The sequence below is a fragment of the Cydia fagiglandana genome, chromosome 14 (assembly GCF_963556715.1).
Source record: "Cydia fagiglandana chromosome 14, ilCydFagi1.1, whole genome shotgun sequence".
Classification (NCBI taxonomy): Eukaryota; Metazoa; Arthropoda; class Insecta; order Lepidoptera; family Tortricidae; genus Cydia; species Cydia fagiglandana.
In genome coordinates, this window is record NC_085945.1 from 16,083,277 (window position 1) to 16,099,003 (window position 15,727).

General features: G+C 36.6%; 1 protein-coding gene across 2 annotated transcripts in view; it reads left to right on the plus strand.

Moving 5' to 3' along the window:
• LOC134670915 (paired box protein Pax-6) overlaps window positions 1-15,727 on the plus strand; it is an 84,851-nt gene that overhangs the window by 32,748 nt on the left and 36,376 nt on the right. For both annotated transcript variants that reach the window (XM_063528746.1, XM_063528747.1), the window contains exons 3-4: window positions 745-970; window positions 6,605-6,785. In XM_063528746.1, coding sequence (XP_063384816.1) covers window positions 745-970; window positions 6,605-6,785 — 407 coding nt within the window. The remainder of the gene's footprint in view (window positions 1-744; window positions 971-6,604; window positions 6,786-15,727) is intronic.

Consider the following 15,727-nt stretch of genomic DNA (forward strand, 5'->3'; position numbering starts at 1 on the left):
GCCGATGACCTAAATGATACGTTTCGGCAACTTTTACAAATGTGGACACGTGTTACTTTAGTGCAATGAAATCTGGTCGATATGTGCGGAAGTTTCTAACGAAAGTGAAACTTTTTATTGGCTTTTGTGTTTCAAATTATTACTTGCCTTAATTTTGTAAATCCATCAATATTATTCTTTACTAGACTTATATCGACCAAGGATATGGTCCGTGATTACTTTTTGTATTGTTTTCGATCTTATTTAAATACAAACGACATTCAAGAATTACTTACTTACTTGGTTGGCGAGATGACCCAAAATGAGTCTTGGCCTCCAACACAAGAGCACGCCACTTTGATCGGTCCAGTGCGGTATCCCGCCAGCTTTCGCCGACGCCGAGCTCACAGAGATCTGCCTCCACTCTATCTGCCCAACGGTATTTACCCCTTACCGCATGTAATAAAAATTATTTGTTTAAATTTGAACTTTAATAGCTGTCAATAGAGTTGAATATCACATCCGCCATATATGGCATTGTATGCGGTAAGGGGCTAGGACGACCAATTCCACAATTAAACTCATCCAGACATTCGACATTCCAGAATTAAAGCATTTTTTGGACAAGTACTAAATAAGACTCGTATTTTTACTTGTGTGAGTAATAAGGATAATTTAGTATAAGAATAGTATTAAGACTAGTATAAAACCAATAGCGGTTCATAAATTCGTTAGTAAAATCTCTCACAGACCATTTTGTTATAGATGAGCTCATGCATAGCGCTGCGATGGGCGGAGGGGCGCTCTTCGGGTGCTCCTCCGCCGGACACAGCGGGATCAACCAGCTCGGAGGAGTCTACGTCAACGGGAGGCCACTGCCGGACTCCACGAGGCAGAAGATCGTGGAGCTGGCGCACTCGGGCGCGCGGCCCTGCGACATCAGCCGCATCCTGCAGGTCTCCAACGGCTGCGTGTCCAAGATACTCGGCAGGTCAGTTGCACCTGGTGTTTGTAAGGCCGCTCCTTCACTCTCTAAAGGTTCACTTCAGATTAGTGTCGGGTACGTGACGCTTTGATACTGATAAAGCTAAGAATGCCGATATTTGGCTTGAAAACGTTTGGTAACTTAGCCTTAAATTCAACGGTATATATCCAGATTTTTGTAGGTTATAAAACTAACTGCTATATGTGCCCCGTCGCTGACAAATCCCCTAATATGTAAGTACTTACACCTCTTTGACTGTCTCCTCTATTTTTCTACGCCTCTCGCCAACGTAAAGTTACTTGATCACTGCAATTATCTTGCTAAGGAAGCTAAAATTTTGCTTTATCATTAAATTTTTCTAAAGTAATGAACCAAAAATCAACAAGTAGGACATCCTCAAATTGGACCTAACCGGACCTACACTTAATGAACCAGATAACATCTCCAAAGAAACCGTGGATTCCTAAACTAAAACAGATGAAGATAACAAAAATACTCCAAATCAGCAATTCATCGCGACATTACGTCACAAAGTACAGTAAGCACCCAACATAATAAGAACTACTATTACTTTGACAGCTATAAACGAATTATTTAGCACAAAACCCATTGTCGCGAACAAAAGTCTAAGAATCGATCCAAGGGGTCAAATTCCGGGGCCACGCGTTCACAAATTGACGGAATTCCCATAATACCGCCTAAGGAACCGCACAATGGTCGAATTGTAGGACAAAAATTGAGGAAAAATTTCAATGAATTAATCAATAGAAATATGCATTCCCATAGTGTATTGTTTTTGTTGAATGCGCGCGCTCCGGGAGCTAGAGGTGGGAACGCATCGGGTGCTGGGGTGTTCTAATTTCCCATTTTATTGTTTGATTGCGATTTTATCTGGAGATCAGCTTCCAACCCTCCTCCTTGAGCTGAGTGTTTATTGTAACGCGAATGGGATCCGATTGTTTTTGTAATCGGAATGCAACTGACAGGCGTGGAATTAGCAAAGCGACGTGCGTAGTTTCTCTTTCCATTTGAGTATGCTTCTGGGCAAAGAGGGAACGGTTGAAATGAATGTATTTTGTAACAAATATCTATAGTGTAGTTGCCCATCAAATGTGGAGGATTGCACATGAATATGTGTTTTTCTTTATCTAAAAAGAAATCAAACTACAATAAGTACTGTTCGATTGACTTCACTGAGTACAAATAAAACAAAGACGTCAAAAGTCAATTGCAAACAATAAAAAAATGTAAAGAATGTCAATCAAAGAAACTACGCCTTTTTAATACACGGTATGACTTCCAGGGTTGTCCCACGACCGCCCCTAAATAAAAATCAAAATAAAACATTATTTTCTAGTAATTGGCACCCCTACTGCGGGAGCCTGCTTGACGCCACTTCAAGAGATCTTATAGGAAAGCAAATTATGGAACCCTAAAATATTGCACAGTGGGCACATGTTATTATTTTGCTGTTATGAAAACAAATGTTTGGCGGTGTGCATGGGTTTGCTACTTGAAAAATACGCTTAGAAAGAAGTAAAATAGAAAATTTTAAATCAGTTATGCAACTTATGCTAAAAAATTCGAGTATTTCTGTTATTTCTATACAAATTTGTATAAAGACTAAAAGCCTACTTCCATAAAGATTTTAGATAATTTAAAATGATGATTTATATATATTTATTTTATAACAGACTATATTTAATCGTTTAAAACGTTTGGTAAGATTTGGAGTTTATTAAAATCATTGCAGTTGTGCAATTTGCAATTTGAAGAAATTGATTCCACAATAAGAAATGTATCGAAAATTACTAAGTGATAGGCTATGCTCTGCTTTGCCTGAAGGTTGACTGGTAGAGAATGCCTTGTAGCATTTAGTGCGCCTTTTGTACGTTTGTAAATACAAACGTACAAGGAAAATTCCTTATGCAATAAAGATTAAATAAAGGAATGATTATTCAGAAGTTGGCTGCAAAAGCCATTTTGTCAATATTTACATTTTGATTGGGAATTGCGACTTGATGAAATATTCCCAGAATAGAAAATCCATGAAAAACTATCTAATAAACTATACCAAATATTCTATGGGAAATACTTATACCAAGCAAGGTGGCAGCAAAAGCCATTTTTCCCATACACCCCTGGATCTTATCGTGCCAATTACCAAAGGGTTCGTCGGAGGGCCGGCGTGGCGGGACTCCTAATTAAAGAGCCGCCCCGCTGATTCTTCACATTCTTAACCTTTGCTGTTTTAAAATCGGTCTAAATTTCCCACAAATTATTATAACAAGCATTTTGTAAACAAAAATACAATAAAAATAATGATTAAACATTTTATTTACGACAAAAAAAAATGCTATTATTACTAACTGCTAGATAGGCGAAAGTTCGGTGATATTGTCTCTGTGGTCTGAAGATCAGAGTTTTCTCGTCACTCCGAAGGCAACGTCAAAGATAATTTAATAAGGTTTTATAATGTAATAATAATGTACAAAAAAAAGTAAAAAAAAAACTGTATAAAAATCCAATTTCTAGCAGCGTGAAAAAGTCGTCGTAAATTAATTATAATCAGTTCTTTTCTTTGCATTTTTTCCACTCCAACCCCCTGCCATAACTACTCAAATTTCATAACAACAGACTAAGTAAGTATCCACTCAAATAAATACAATTGCATTACATCAGTAACTTAGTTGCATTTGAATAACCACTTCAGAAACAATCTCAGATAAGCCCCCTTTTGCCCCCGAAACTGTTATCTTCGCCATCACCCCCGTTTTGATAGCTACGGCGGCCCACTGTGCGTCGAGCAAGTTGGGTTAGATCGCAATAAAAATTTAAGAGAAGTCAACTTCATATGAAATTGCACAGTGGGTTTGTGATAGGTAATGTCGCGACCTACTGTGCAATTTCGCATTAAAACGGGTAATGAAAATGTGAAATATTAAATTAATTGGCTTTTTGTGTTGTATGCGGAACGAAACTGATTTCAATCAATTTGTTATTGTTTGATGGAATAATTCGACGGTCGGGCGACAATTTGACGAATCCCGTTATAAATGGAATTTAGTTGGTTTAATATTGTTTTGGTTTTGCTTTGGTCCGGTTCAGGTGTTGTAGAGTTTCAATGGATTATTGCAGCATAGATTTCCGCTTACTGTAAATTTCAACAAAAAATACAATAGATTTAGATTTAGATTTAGATATTTATTCTCATAATATTAAATTACATTATAAATTATGCTAGACTAATCTACACGAATTTATATTATGATCGTCATTCATATTTACATAATATTATTTAATACATACAAATTAAAAAATGAATAATATAAAATTACTTTTTCTTAATTTCTGTAAAAAAACATTAAATTATGCACATGTAAACGTTTTATTTACGAACAGCACTTAATAAACAAGCATAAAAAGCGTTTAAAACATAATCGAAAGTTCGCCGACCTTAAATAAACTGCTACTCAATTAAAATGTAATCTACGCACCCCCAACGCGAAATCTGTCGCCCAAGGCGAAAGCGATTACCGAACTCTATAGGCCCCACAGGCCCTTTCAGTGGGTTCTGGTGTACTCACTTTGCTTGTACGAACGCGGATCGAACAATATCAATCACCATTGTATCGTGACCTCTAAATCTGTAACAACTAAACGCAATCAAAAAGCGAGCTTATATTGGTATCTTTAAGTCTTTAAATCTCTCGTTTAAGCTGTTGGAATGACACCTGGCTGAACAAATCGACTCGATTGTCGAATCGACAGATGACATCGGGATATTGTTTGTTTAAGGGTTGACATTGTGTTGGTTTTGCGTTTGGATGTAGGTCAATGAAGAACAAAAGCGAAGTTAGCAAAATGTTTACTTGGAAGTTTAGAAAAAAAAAACAGTTATACAACGGTTCTACGCGTATTGAGGTTTTTACTTATTATAAAAAGTTCGGTTTTATATTTAATAAAAAAATGTTGTAGTGTCTAACTTTTCATTTTTAAGTTTTAGAGCGTTGTTCAACTTCCTAAGGTTTCAATTAAGTTCATATACAAAAACGTAGGTATATCTAATTAAATACTATTTCCTATGGCGTATTTTCGTAACCGCTATTAACGCGTAGTCATATCTATAAAAACTCCTGTACGTTAGATACAAAAATAATACATGTACGTAATATGTATATGTATTTAAATTTTAGTTTTCTTAACTCTAGAGTACATTAGTATTAGCACTAAAGTAAAAAAGAAAAATATTGAAATGCTAAATTATATTATAACGTATTTTATTCTCTGCCAAGCCGGAAATAATCCAAAATTCATCTAATTCCCATCCTCCATTGTAATCTCTAATATCGGCACGTTTCAGCAAACCGTTTGTAGCCACTTATCCCAAATATCTACATTGTCAACGCTACAATGGTATCGACTGTCGAAGTATCGACACATGTCGATCACACAATGCCGATGTCGAGTGTCTACATCCTTACACCCGAAACTAAGCATATAGAACTAAAAAGTCATATGTCCTATACTTTGTGCTACGACTTTCGACCTATTGATTTTGATGAGTGTATATTTGATGATAATAAAAAGAACTCTATTCAATCAAGAATAAAGTCCTTTTTTGTAAGTAATGGGGCTTCAGTAACGTAACTTAGCCGCTGAATGTTAGTAAACTGTATTGCTTTTAACTTAAGGTATCATTTAGAAAAAGCTTTACTTTAGTGATACCTAGAAGTACGTCTGTTATTATTTTGGTTAAGTAGCTTCGCTTAAGTAATTCAGGAAATATTAAAAATATCTGAATTATTAGAACATTTATTTCAAATATTTTGTCTGCAATTTGCACTTAAATGAACCACCGTTTCCTTTCACCGAAATATTTCACATTTTTTATCGAATGCGTACGAAATTGGGGTAAAAAAGAAAAAGGTATACGTTAAAAATACGTTGAATTTAAAAATCGAGTTATTCCGTCCAGTCAAAAAGTTCGTCAAAGCCAGAATTCCTGACGCATGACATGTTTTAGTGTTAAAATATATACCGACGCTGTTATTTTGACGTTTAGATTCTACACTTTTCACTTTAGCGTTCCGTATTCATTTTAACAGTTTAGTTCGACTAAAAATTTGCTTTGGCTGGATTCCCTCGTTCAGAGTTCAGCTTTGCACGCAGATATTACGGGTCGATCAAGCCCCGCGCCATCAGGGGGTCGAAGCCGCGGGTAGCCACCACCCCGGTAGTGTCCAAAATCTATTTACCGAGGCTATGCTTAACATATTATTATACCAGTGTTACAATTGCATTACCTATTTTTAATTTTCAAGGCCCTGAATGACGATGAAGAAATGTTTGCCCGATGTGTCCCTTAGATCTGTTAGTAAACAGATTCCCGGAGTATCTGACTAGATAGATCTGATGGACACTTTTCTATACGCGTATATTTGGTCATAAACATTTTATTGTTTCATTAAGTTATTGGTGTCTTTCCTGTAGACATCGTCGTGTCGTCAACTTAAATGTTTGATCCACAGAAGTGACCTTTTTCTGAAATGTTTGTGACCCATTACTAGCTTTTATTTTTTAACTAACTACGCTCCCACGACATTCCCTCGTCCAAACTAAGTTCAGCTTTGCACGCAGATATTACGAGACGGGGTCGATCAAGCCCCGCGCCATCGGGGGTTCGAAGCCGCGGGTAGCCACCACCCCGGTAGTGTCCAAGATCGCCGACTACAAGCGGGAGTGCCCGTCGATCTTCGCGTGGGAGATCCGAGATCGCCTGCTGAGTGAGAACGTGTGCAATAATGACAATATACCTAGCGTGAGTACTTAGTTTATAGATTATCTTGTACTGTGTTGCTTTTTATGTATGGATCGGAGGCCAATATCTAAAGGGGCCCACAAATTACCAGTTCGCCGGACGATATTAGCCTGTCAGTCAAACGTAAAACTGACCGGCTGATGTCGTCCGGCGGACTGGTAAACAGTGGGCCCCTTAAGACCGATTTGGCTCCCGTTCCAATCCGATTTGGTTCTGCGTTCTTGCTCAACCATACTCACCTAAGTTTTATAACTTAATTTCGCTTTATTGATCCGTACTGAAAGATACCATGTAACGTCAATGTGGAGAATACCGTCTATCAGGTAAGACCGTCTACAAGCTCCTTGGTCGCTTTTATCTGTTGCCTTTGTACACATACTCCCACTTACAGAAGGAGTGAAACTCTTCCTTTCTCACTGTGTCTGAGCGAACACGTAGAGTTCTTGTCCTATGACGGTCTTCTCAACCAAAAATTGTATATGTCGGTCTTACCCACATCGACCTTGTGTTGACTTATTTTTTTTCGTAATTATAAGCGTGTTGACTCGAAAATATGTACATAATAGATTAATCAGATTCGACGGTAAAAATAGTTTCGTTTTCTTTTAGTGACTTATCTTTCTCTAAATAATTTCTTTTACTTTTTCCATTTGCCAAAGAAGGGAAATAAGATAGAATAAGGAAAACATGTGGCTAAAAGCACAGGGGTACGCCCACACTTTTTATGTGGACAAAAAATATTACACATTATTTCTATTATACGTATATTCCGTAAGTAGAAAGGAGATGTTATCTCACTTTTAAGCATCAAGGAATTAAATGAAAGTCAAAAATCGAGTTCCCCACAGCTATACTGTATTATTTACTGTACTTTATGAGTTGCATACTCTTCAAACTCGTGTATAATTCTTGGCTCACGTGACATTGACTTAACAAAAACAATAGCCTGACGTCACAAACGCTGTATTATGAACTTATAGACAAGAGTATAATTACTCTATAATCCATTATAAGTATTACACTTTAGTGCCGTAATCTAAAAGATAAAGATCGCTTTTCGTTCACCTTGGCGTGCCATGCGTGGCCGTTTAACCAGTATCGGTACAACGTCAAAACAATTTAGTTTATTCGCTTTAAATGTGTCTTGAGGTTTATTTTCGGTATTCATATTAGCACAACTTTGAAATAGCGAGGTGTTTTAGAAGCCTGCATAACTTGGGATTTTAAAAATATTTATTTGAAGCATAAACATGTAGCATTTCATGTGTTTAGATTTAGACCAAGATTAGTCTGCAACGAATTTGATACCATACGCCGCCGTGCAAGTGTTATTTCAACGTCATAATTTCATAAAAGTTTGACGTTTAAAATAACACTTGCACTGCGTCTGCTATCAAAATCGTTGCAGACTTGTCTTGGTCTAACTCTAGCATCTCTACCGACTATGATTTTAATATTTTATAATTTATATCATACAAAAAAATATTTTCAATAGAATTCATATTCAGCACATGTCAGCCCACTGGGCCAATGTCAAAATAATCCAGACAAAACCCCAACAAAAATTCTTAATCCAATTTTGCGATTAGAAAAATTTCACGTTACAATCGGCGACCATATGTTTCGGCCGACAGGGGTCATTGTCCCTTTTAAAGATGGACCCATGGACCCTACTCAGTATAATACGGGTATTCTACGTATTATTGATGACTGCTTATGAAATCGGCCGACATGTTTGATGATGACATTTTATTGGCTCTTTGTGATGTCCATTCAAAAGTAGCCTATTATAGTTGAGTTCATAAATTTTTGAAACGGCTGTTGGAATAGTAAAGCTAATAAACTCGAGTCCGTTTGTTGACATAATAAAATTCGGATTCTTTTGTTTGTTTATGGTTTATAATTATGTATGTATGTGTAATATAAAAGCTAGATATGCTTGGGTCAATTTTAAGTTAATTTAATTGTTAATTTTAACTACAAAACTCTATACATATAAACTCTATGTAGCGACACTAAAGGGACGATTAGTTTTCGTGAAATAGAGAGAAATTAATATTAAAGTAAACCAACTAGAGGCAAAAACATTGACGTTATAGGGAGTGAAGCGTTATATCTAGTGACGTTATTTATACGTATATAAAGTACTACACGATATATTTTCTATGTAAGAAACAACTGAGCATTTATATTCATATAAGTACTATTTGCGATTGCTATAGTAGGTACACTATGTACCTAGTTAAAAAAACAGTCTATAGTACACAGAAAATCGACCATTCAAATTTTGACATACCTATCTACTTTTAACTTGCCAAATTTCTATCATAATTATTTACCATTTAAAAAAAACCCTAAAAGATAGTAAAAAATATTTTCAAATTTCCCGACATCCCGCATTCGTTCTGACTTCAACTCAAACCTGTATTATGTATGCAGAAAGCTCCTAAAGCTATATTTGTTTTCGTGTCTAAAGTAACGTAAAATCTAATTACGGCAAGAAACACAGACGGCTAAATTCTTCGTGAAACGACTCACAGTAAACTTTGCTCACAACTTCTAAAACGCAAAGATAATTAACTAGAAAAAATTTTAGACCCAGTAGTTTCGGAGATTAAAGGGGGGAATGGTAATTTTTTGGCTATTTTCTTAAATAACTTCTAAACTATTTATTTTAAAATTACACAATATAATATATTTGAGATTCTCAAAATGAGCTTTTTCATTTGATGTGTAACACGATACAGTTAAGAAAATATTTTTTTTTCTCATTTACCCCCCAGAAGTGGCCTCCATGTTTAAAATTAATTTGTTTACATAAGATATCCGTCTTCGGGTCACAAATTTACATATGTGTACCGAATTTCAACTCAATTGGCCCAGTAGTTTTGGAGAAAATGGGCTGTGACAGATGGACAGACAGACAGACAGACGCACGAGTGATCCTATAAGGGTTCCGTTTTTCCCTTTTGAGGTACGGAACCCTAAAAAAGAAAAACCTATGAAAAGTATCGCGTAGGCGATTATAAAATAAAGCTGTGTGCAAAATGACACGGCCCGTAATCGAACCAGACGCGACATCTGCCCGGCCAATGAGACCAAAAAATAAAAATAATTTTTCCAAAGCACTACGTTAATAATGTCACAACTACGAATTCGTGTTTTTGCCCAAAAGCGGAGCATAATGTAAACACTCGGCGGCACAATGGAAGGCGACACAAAAAAGAGTTTTTGTAATTTCGAGTGAGGTTTTGAGGACGTGTTGCGTGTCATCTACAAATGGATGTGGAAAGGTGTGGATTTATTTCCAACTTTTACTTTTACGAGAAATAAATCTTAACCTCGCGTATAAATAGAATATTTATTTGCTACTTAACTACTAAACTTCAGAAAAATGTTAAATATATATTTTTTGTTGAAAGCTTAAACGTAAATCGTAGGTAGTTCAACGACCTTCACGTAGATATACTTGCGATAGATAACGCTTATAAGTGTCGACATACGCCGACTTACCTACCCCCCTAACAAGAGGACAAAATCGAAATACCGTGAGCCCCTAGGAGATTCGGCGCCAAAGGGGCTATTTTTATGACTGTCGTACCTACGCACTCGGCCCACTGGGCAAATAGGTGAGCACAATGGATACGCGGACACATGTGTTAGAGCGGGACGGTTACATGTCGTGCGTGACGTCGTCTAGTCATAACGGTCGAATGGGCGTGATGTTTCTTACCAACTGAAAGCGGACAAAAATACGAGGAACAATCGATTGCCGCTCGGAGGTAGAAGGACGTAACTGGAGTCGTGGGGAGCGCGTTGATTACTTCTGTACTTATATCTGTATGTTTGTGGCTGTGGGCGAGGTTATACGTATAAGTGTGCCTTGTATAGGTATTTGTAATGGTTTGTGCAATTTCGTGAGTTTGCTGATATAGAGGAATAATGTTTTGTATTTTTTTTTTATAAGGGCTGTCTAGACTAAGACCTAATTTGACTAAAAAGTAATGCACTTAGTTATTACGGATTTTCAAACGAAGTCTTTGGCTGGTTAAAATGACAATTAAAACAATCTTTGAATTGAAAATCTAAATAATGTTACTGTGGATATTTCATGAACACAAAATACTACTTATTACCTATATATGTACCTATACCTTTTTGAAAGGGTGCCAAACAGGAAAAATATAAAACACAATTTTAGTAACCACGGTACAGCAGTACTGATATCTAATATAAAAATAGCTTCTATTTCAAGCTAGATATGAAATACACCAACATACCTAACAAAAAATTTAACCGCGCCGAAGAAAACTCCACAATCCAACTTACGTCATTCTACCTCCCGGCCGCGCTACTATAATTCCCCGTTTACGCGTGAATGCACAGAACATTGGTTGCCTCTTTCACACTCGCGTGCTACCCCATGGATCGACTATCGCTGCCCTTGTCACGGATTAACGTCAACTGCTTATGCCATAGGAATTGACGGGTAAGTCCAGAATTTATGAAAATGTCGGGGAATTTTCATCGAAATAGCTCTGAGTGTGGATGATGAATATTTATTTCTAATGTTTCGGGTGATATTTGTTGTTTTATATTAACGAGTGAAATGATATTTGTGTGTAGATAATATGCTTAGAGTTTAGACTAATAATTTATTTATTTATTATTAATATTTATTTATCTTCATATTGCGTAAATAATTAATTATTTAGATTGTAAAACGCGGTACTTAAGTATTATATCTGAATAGGTAATTTAGAGTGGCAATAGGTACAAAAATAAGTAGGTAATAAGCCACAAATTATTGCGTTTCTGATTTTCTAGTAGACGGTAGCAGAATTTTGTGACTGAAACTAGTTTAGGAAGGTAATATCTGGGAAACATAATAAACACTCAAAAATGTGCGTTTTTCCAGAGATAAAACCTAGCTAGATCGATTTATCGCCCCCGAAAACCCCCATATAGCAAATTTCATCGAAATCGTTAGAGTCGTTTCCGAGATTTTCGAAATATATAAATAAATAAACAAGAATTGCTCGTTAAAATGTATTAGATTCGATAGATAGTTATATGACAATATGGCATTTTTACTTACCTGACATAACACAAGTCCGATTCATGCAGCCAAACCTGCGGCCAGTCCAGTGGTGGGCAAACTTTCTTTATGAGGGGCCAAAACTTGAAGGAATAGGGAATATTAGGCAAAGCTCTGCGTAGGTGGCACTAGTAGTACACATAACAGTAAACAAACATGCGTCACTACGTCACTCACATATCGCCTATCGTGAAACACGACAATTGAGGGTTCGGTTTCTGCCTCTCTATCACTCTCGCATATTCGAGCGATAAAGAGGCGGACAACTAAATTTCGATTTTCGCGTTTACCGGTAGGCCCTTGTTAAGAAACCGCCTTGATGTATCAATGTCATATTTTATTGTCTGTGAAAACTTGTCAAAAAACAGTGTAAGGCACAGTATGTATAAGTTAGTCTATGAATTTACTGAGTCGGTAGTGCTGCACTCTGGCGGCAGAACATTGCAGTAATATCCCCGCAAAAATGTATTTTTATTATATTGCTGGCCATATTATACATTTTTTAAATGACCGGCGGCGGGCCAGATTATTCCTTTCGCGGGCCGCACTTGGCCCGCGGGCCGTACTTTGCCCACCACTGGGCCAGTCCATAGCTGGCCGTAATAACTTCTTACTAACCGCCTCTGTTAACAGTAAACCTAATAATCTACCGGTATTCAAAATAAATACAAAATACGCATGATTCTATCCCACATTGTACTAAGTTTCACTAAATCAGAGTTATTCACTTAAATAGTTTACGCCGGTAGTACTATGTCTAGACCTAGCCTATTTAGCCTAACGGGATACCTAAAGTTTCCACTCCGAGCCTTGAACGCGAGGACAAGGGACTTCACGAAACTTATCCTACAGTTTTCCAAAAGTAGCCATTTTGCAGGAAATATTTTTAATACTTTGTGAACCGAGTTTATTGCTGTTTAGTATAATTATATATATGTTGACATCTAGGTTATTAATCAGTCTTTTTTTCTGTAAAAATGTAAATTAAGTAGGTATGTTCCAAAAACTACTTAAATATAATTAGTTAATCATAACAGTAGTTAAGTTGTAAACTGCTGCTAGAAATATTCGAAATATTTTTCTTCTATTTATTTGTATAATATCTATTTATTACAATCGACATAAGACTGGCCATTGACAAATTAACCCACAGTGTAAACAAATTCAAAGACCGTTAGAAAGAAATTAAAGACACGTTCGTAATTCAAATGCGTTCGATCGCACAGTGGGCACGGTAACCCGACATCTCCACGTTTCCGTTCTAAGTTTATCAAAATTATTTTATTTGACGTAATAACGTCTTATAAATCGATGAACACCGCCGGTAGCATGCACGAAAAAGTGTCAATGCACGTTGTGGACAAATTTCCATGGTAACGTTGTGGACAGATCACCATGGTAACGTTACGGCCACATTTTCTTATGACGTTATCAGATTATCACGCAAAATTATCGTCCATAAACCGACTTTACAGACAACCATTTTTATATTTAAGTAAAGGTACTGAATTTGTACACTTTTTCAATGCAATCAATACCAAAAACACTGCTCATATCCAAACCAACAATCTAAACCAAATTCAAGCGCCATTAAAGACACGTAATTTAAATGCGTTCGATCGCACAGTGGGCTACGCAACCCGACACCGCCAAAACGCTACCGTCGAGCATTTTCGGGGCTTCCGACCGTAAAGTATATTATGTAGCCAGCTTTTGTTTTTACACGCGAAACGGTTGTAAATGAAGTGTGGTGTCGATTACGTGTGGCATTATAGTGTTAACTAGCTAGGTGATATTGATATGTTTGATTAAAAGCTTTGAGTAGAACAAACATTTGTTGGTGGTGAACCAATTTTAAGGCAATTTGATTGCTGTAAAATTAACATTCCGAATTATGTTGTTTACGCTGAAAACTACTATTTTCAGCCTTCAGCCTATGGGCGGCTATAAACCTATCGAGAAACAATGATTAAATTTACAGCACGGAATGTTCGCGATAATTATTGTATCTAATTATAACAATTTCCACAGGAAACTTCCTAAATGAAGCCTTTCTTAAAGTATTGTTAATTTTATTTAATTTAAATCTGGCTTACAAAAGTAAAACCCATTAAATTCTTTGATACAACTGAATTTCACAGGTTCTAAACTTGATAGTTTCATCTATTTTATCAAAAAAAAATCTATTAAAGATAGGTATAACTAGCTCATGCAAATGAGAATTGTTCTTATTCTAGACACTAGTACACGCTAGAACATGAGATCGAAAATGAAAAAGAAAAAATTTGACGTTTTTAACCAAAATGTACCACATTGTCGGCTGTCGATAAGGTTGATTTCAAATTGAAGCTATATGGAAATAGCGCCTTATTGACAATCGAGAATGAGTACCCTTTAGATTGAGAATAATAAATAAATATTACAGGACATTCTTACACAAATTGCCTGAGCCCCACGGTAAGCCCAAGAAAGCTTATGTTGTGGGTACTCAGACAACGATATATATAATATATAAATACTTAAATACATAGAAAACAACCATGACTCAGGAACAAATATCTGTATCATCATACAAATAAATGCCCTAACCAGGATTAGAACCCGGGACCATCGGCTTCATAGGCCGGGTCACTACCCACTAGGCCAGACCGGTCGTCAAAAATGGCACAAATTGTTTCTAATAACGCTATAAGCAGTCATAATAACGGTAATAAACAATCCACTCCATTGCCCACGCCCTCCGTCACGCAGAGTTACTCTTTAATTCACGACATAAGCGACATGGGACCAGAGGGACAGGTTAATTACAAGGGGCTGACGGCTGTTTCATATTCTATGTAGGCAGAAGATTTGCTCAAAATCATCTACACATTTTGAAGTCTCTGCTCTGGATTCTCCACTTCGAAACTTAACAATTTTCCATTTTTTTTCTAATTTTTGTCTGGTCCGTTATTTCACAATTATATGACATTTAGATTGTATGCTACTTAGGCAGTTCGATTTCGGTGTTTGTAAAATTTTACTTTGGAGTAGATATGTCTAAACGTTGGTCAAAATGCTGCTTACGCACTTTAAACAAAATTAAATAAGTAATATTTGGCAAGTATGACTCACTGGTAATAAAATCACGCTTTATCTAGATGTTAAAATATGTAAAACTTGATCAGCACTAAAATGCTGTATAAGCACTTAATATAAAATGAGAAAATCCTTTCAACTACGAAAAATATACCCAAAAATATTCTCAACCTTCATTACTCATGCATTTTAAAAAAGCCCTTCAAACCAAATCGCCGACAACAATTTAACATCCATAATGAACCCGACGAGTGCATCAGAGCACTATCCAATCTCGGCGCCCTAAGAGAATGGCAAAAAACTTCCCTAACCGACGCTCCCTAACCGCTTTCCACCGGGGAATCGAACAGGGTCTCCGCGGGTTAAGCGTGTACGTTAAAATGTTTATAGATAATACCAATGTAGGTAATAGTAATTCTAATGGGGACGGACCCTCTTACGGAATTCCTATTCAGAGTAATGGCTTTTGTCCGGATATCTTGTATCGGTTTGATGCTGAATGGGCCTGGAAAAGTGTAACGGCTTAATAGAGGGGATTTTCATCAAGCCCACGGTTTTTGTCTGTGAGATTAAAGCGGAGAACCACTGGGGTTTAATCCTGAAAATCGATTCAAATATGAATAAAAACGTGAAGATAGTCGTCTATCTCTACTTTTGTTGCGTACTTGCTACTAAAAATTCCTTTTTACGAGTAAGATAAATGTACAAGTGCTCGACATGCTAATGCCCACTAGATGACACCCTACTGTCACCTATATTGTCAATG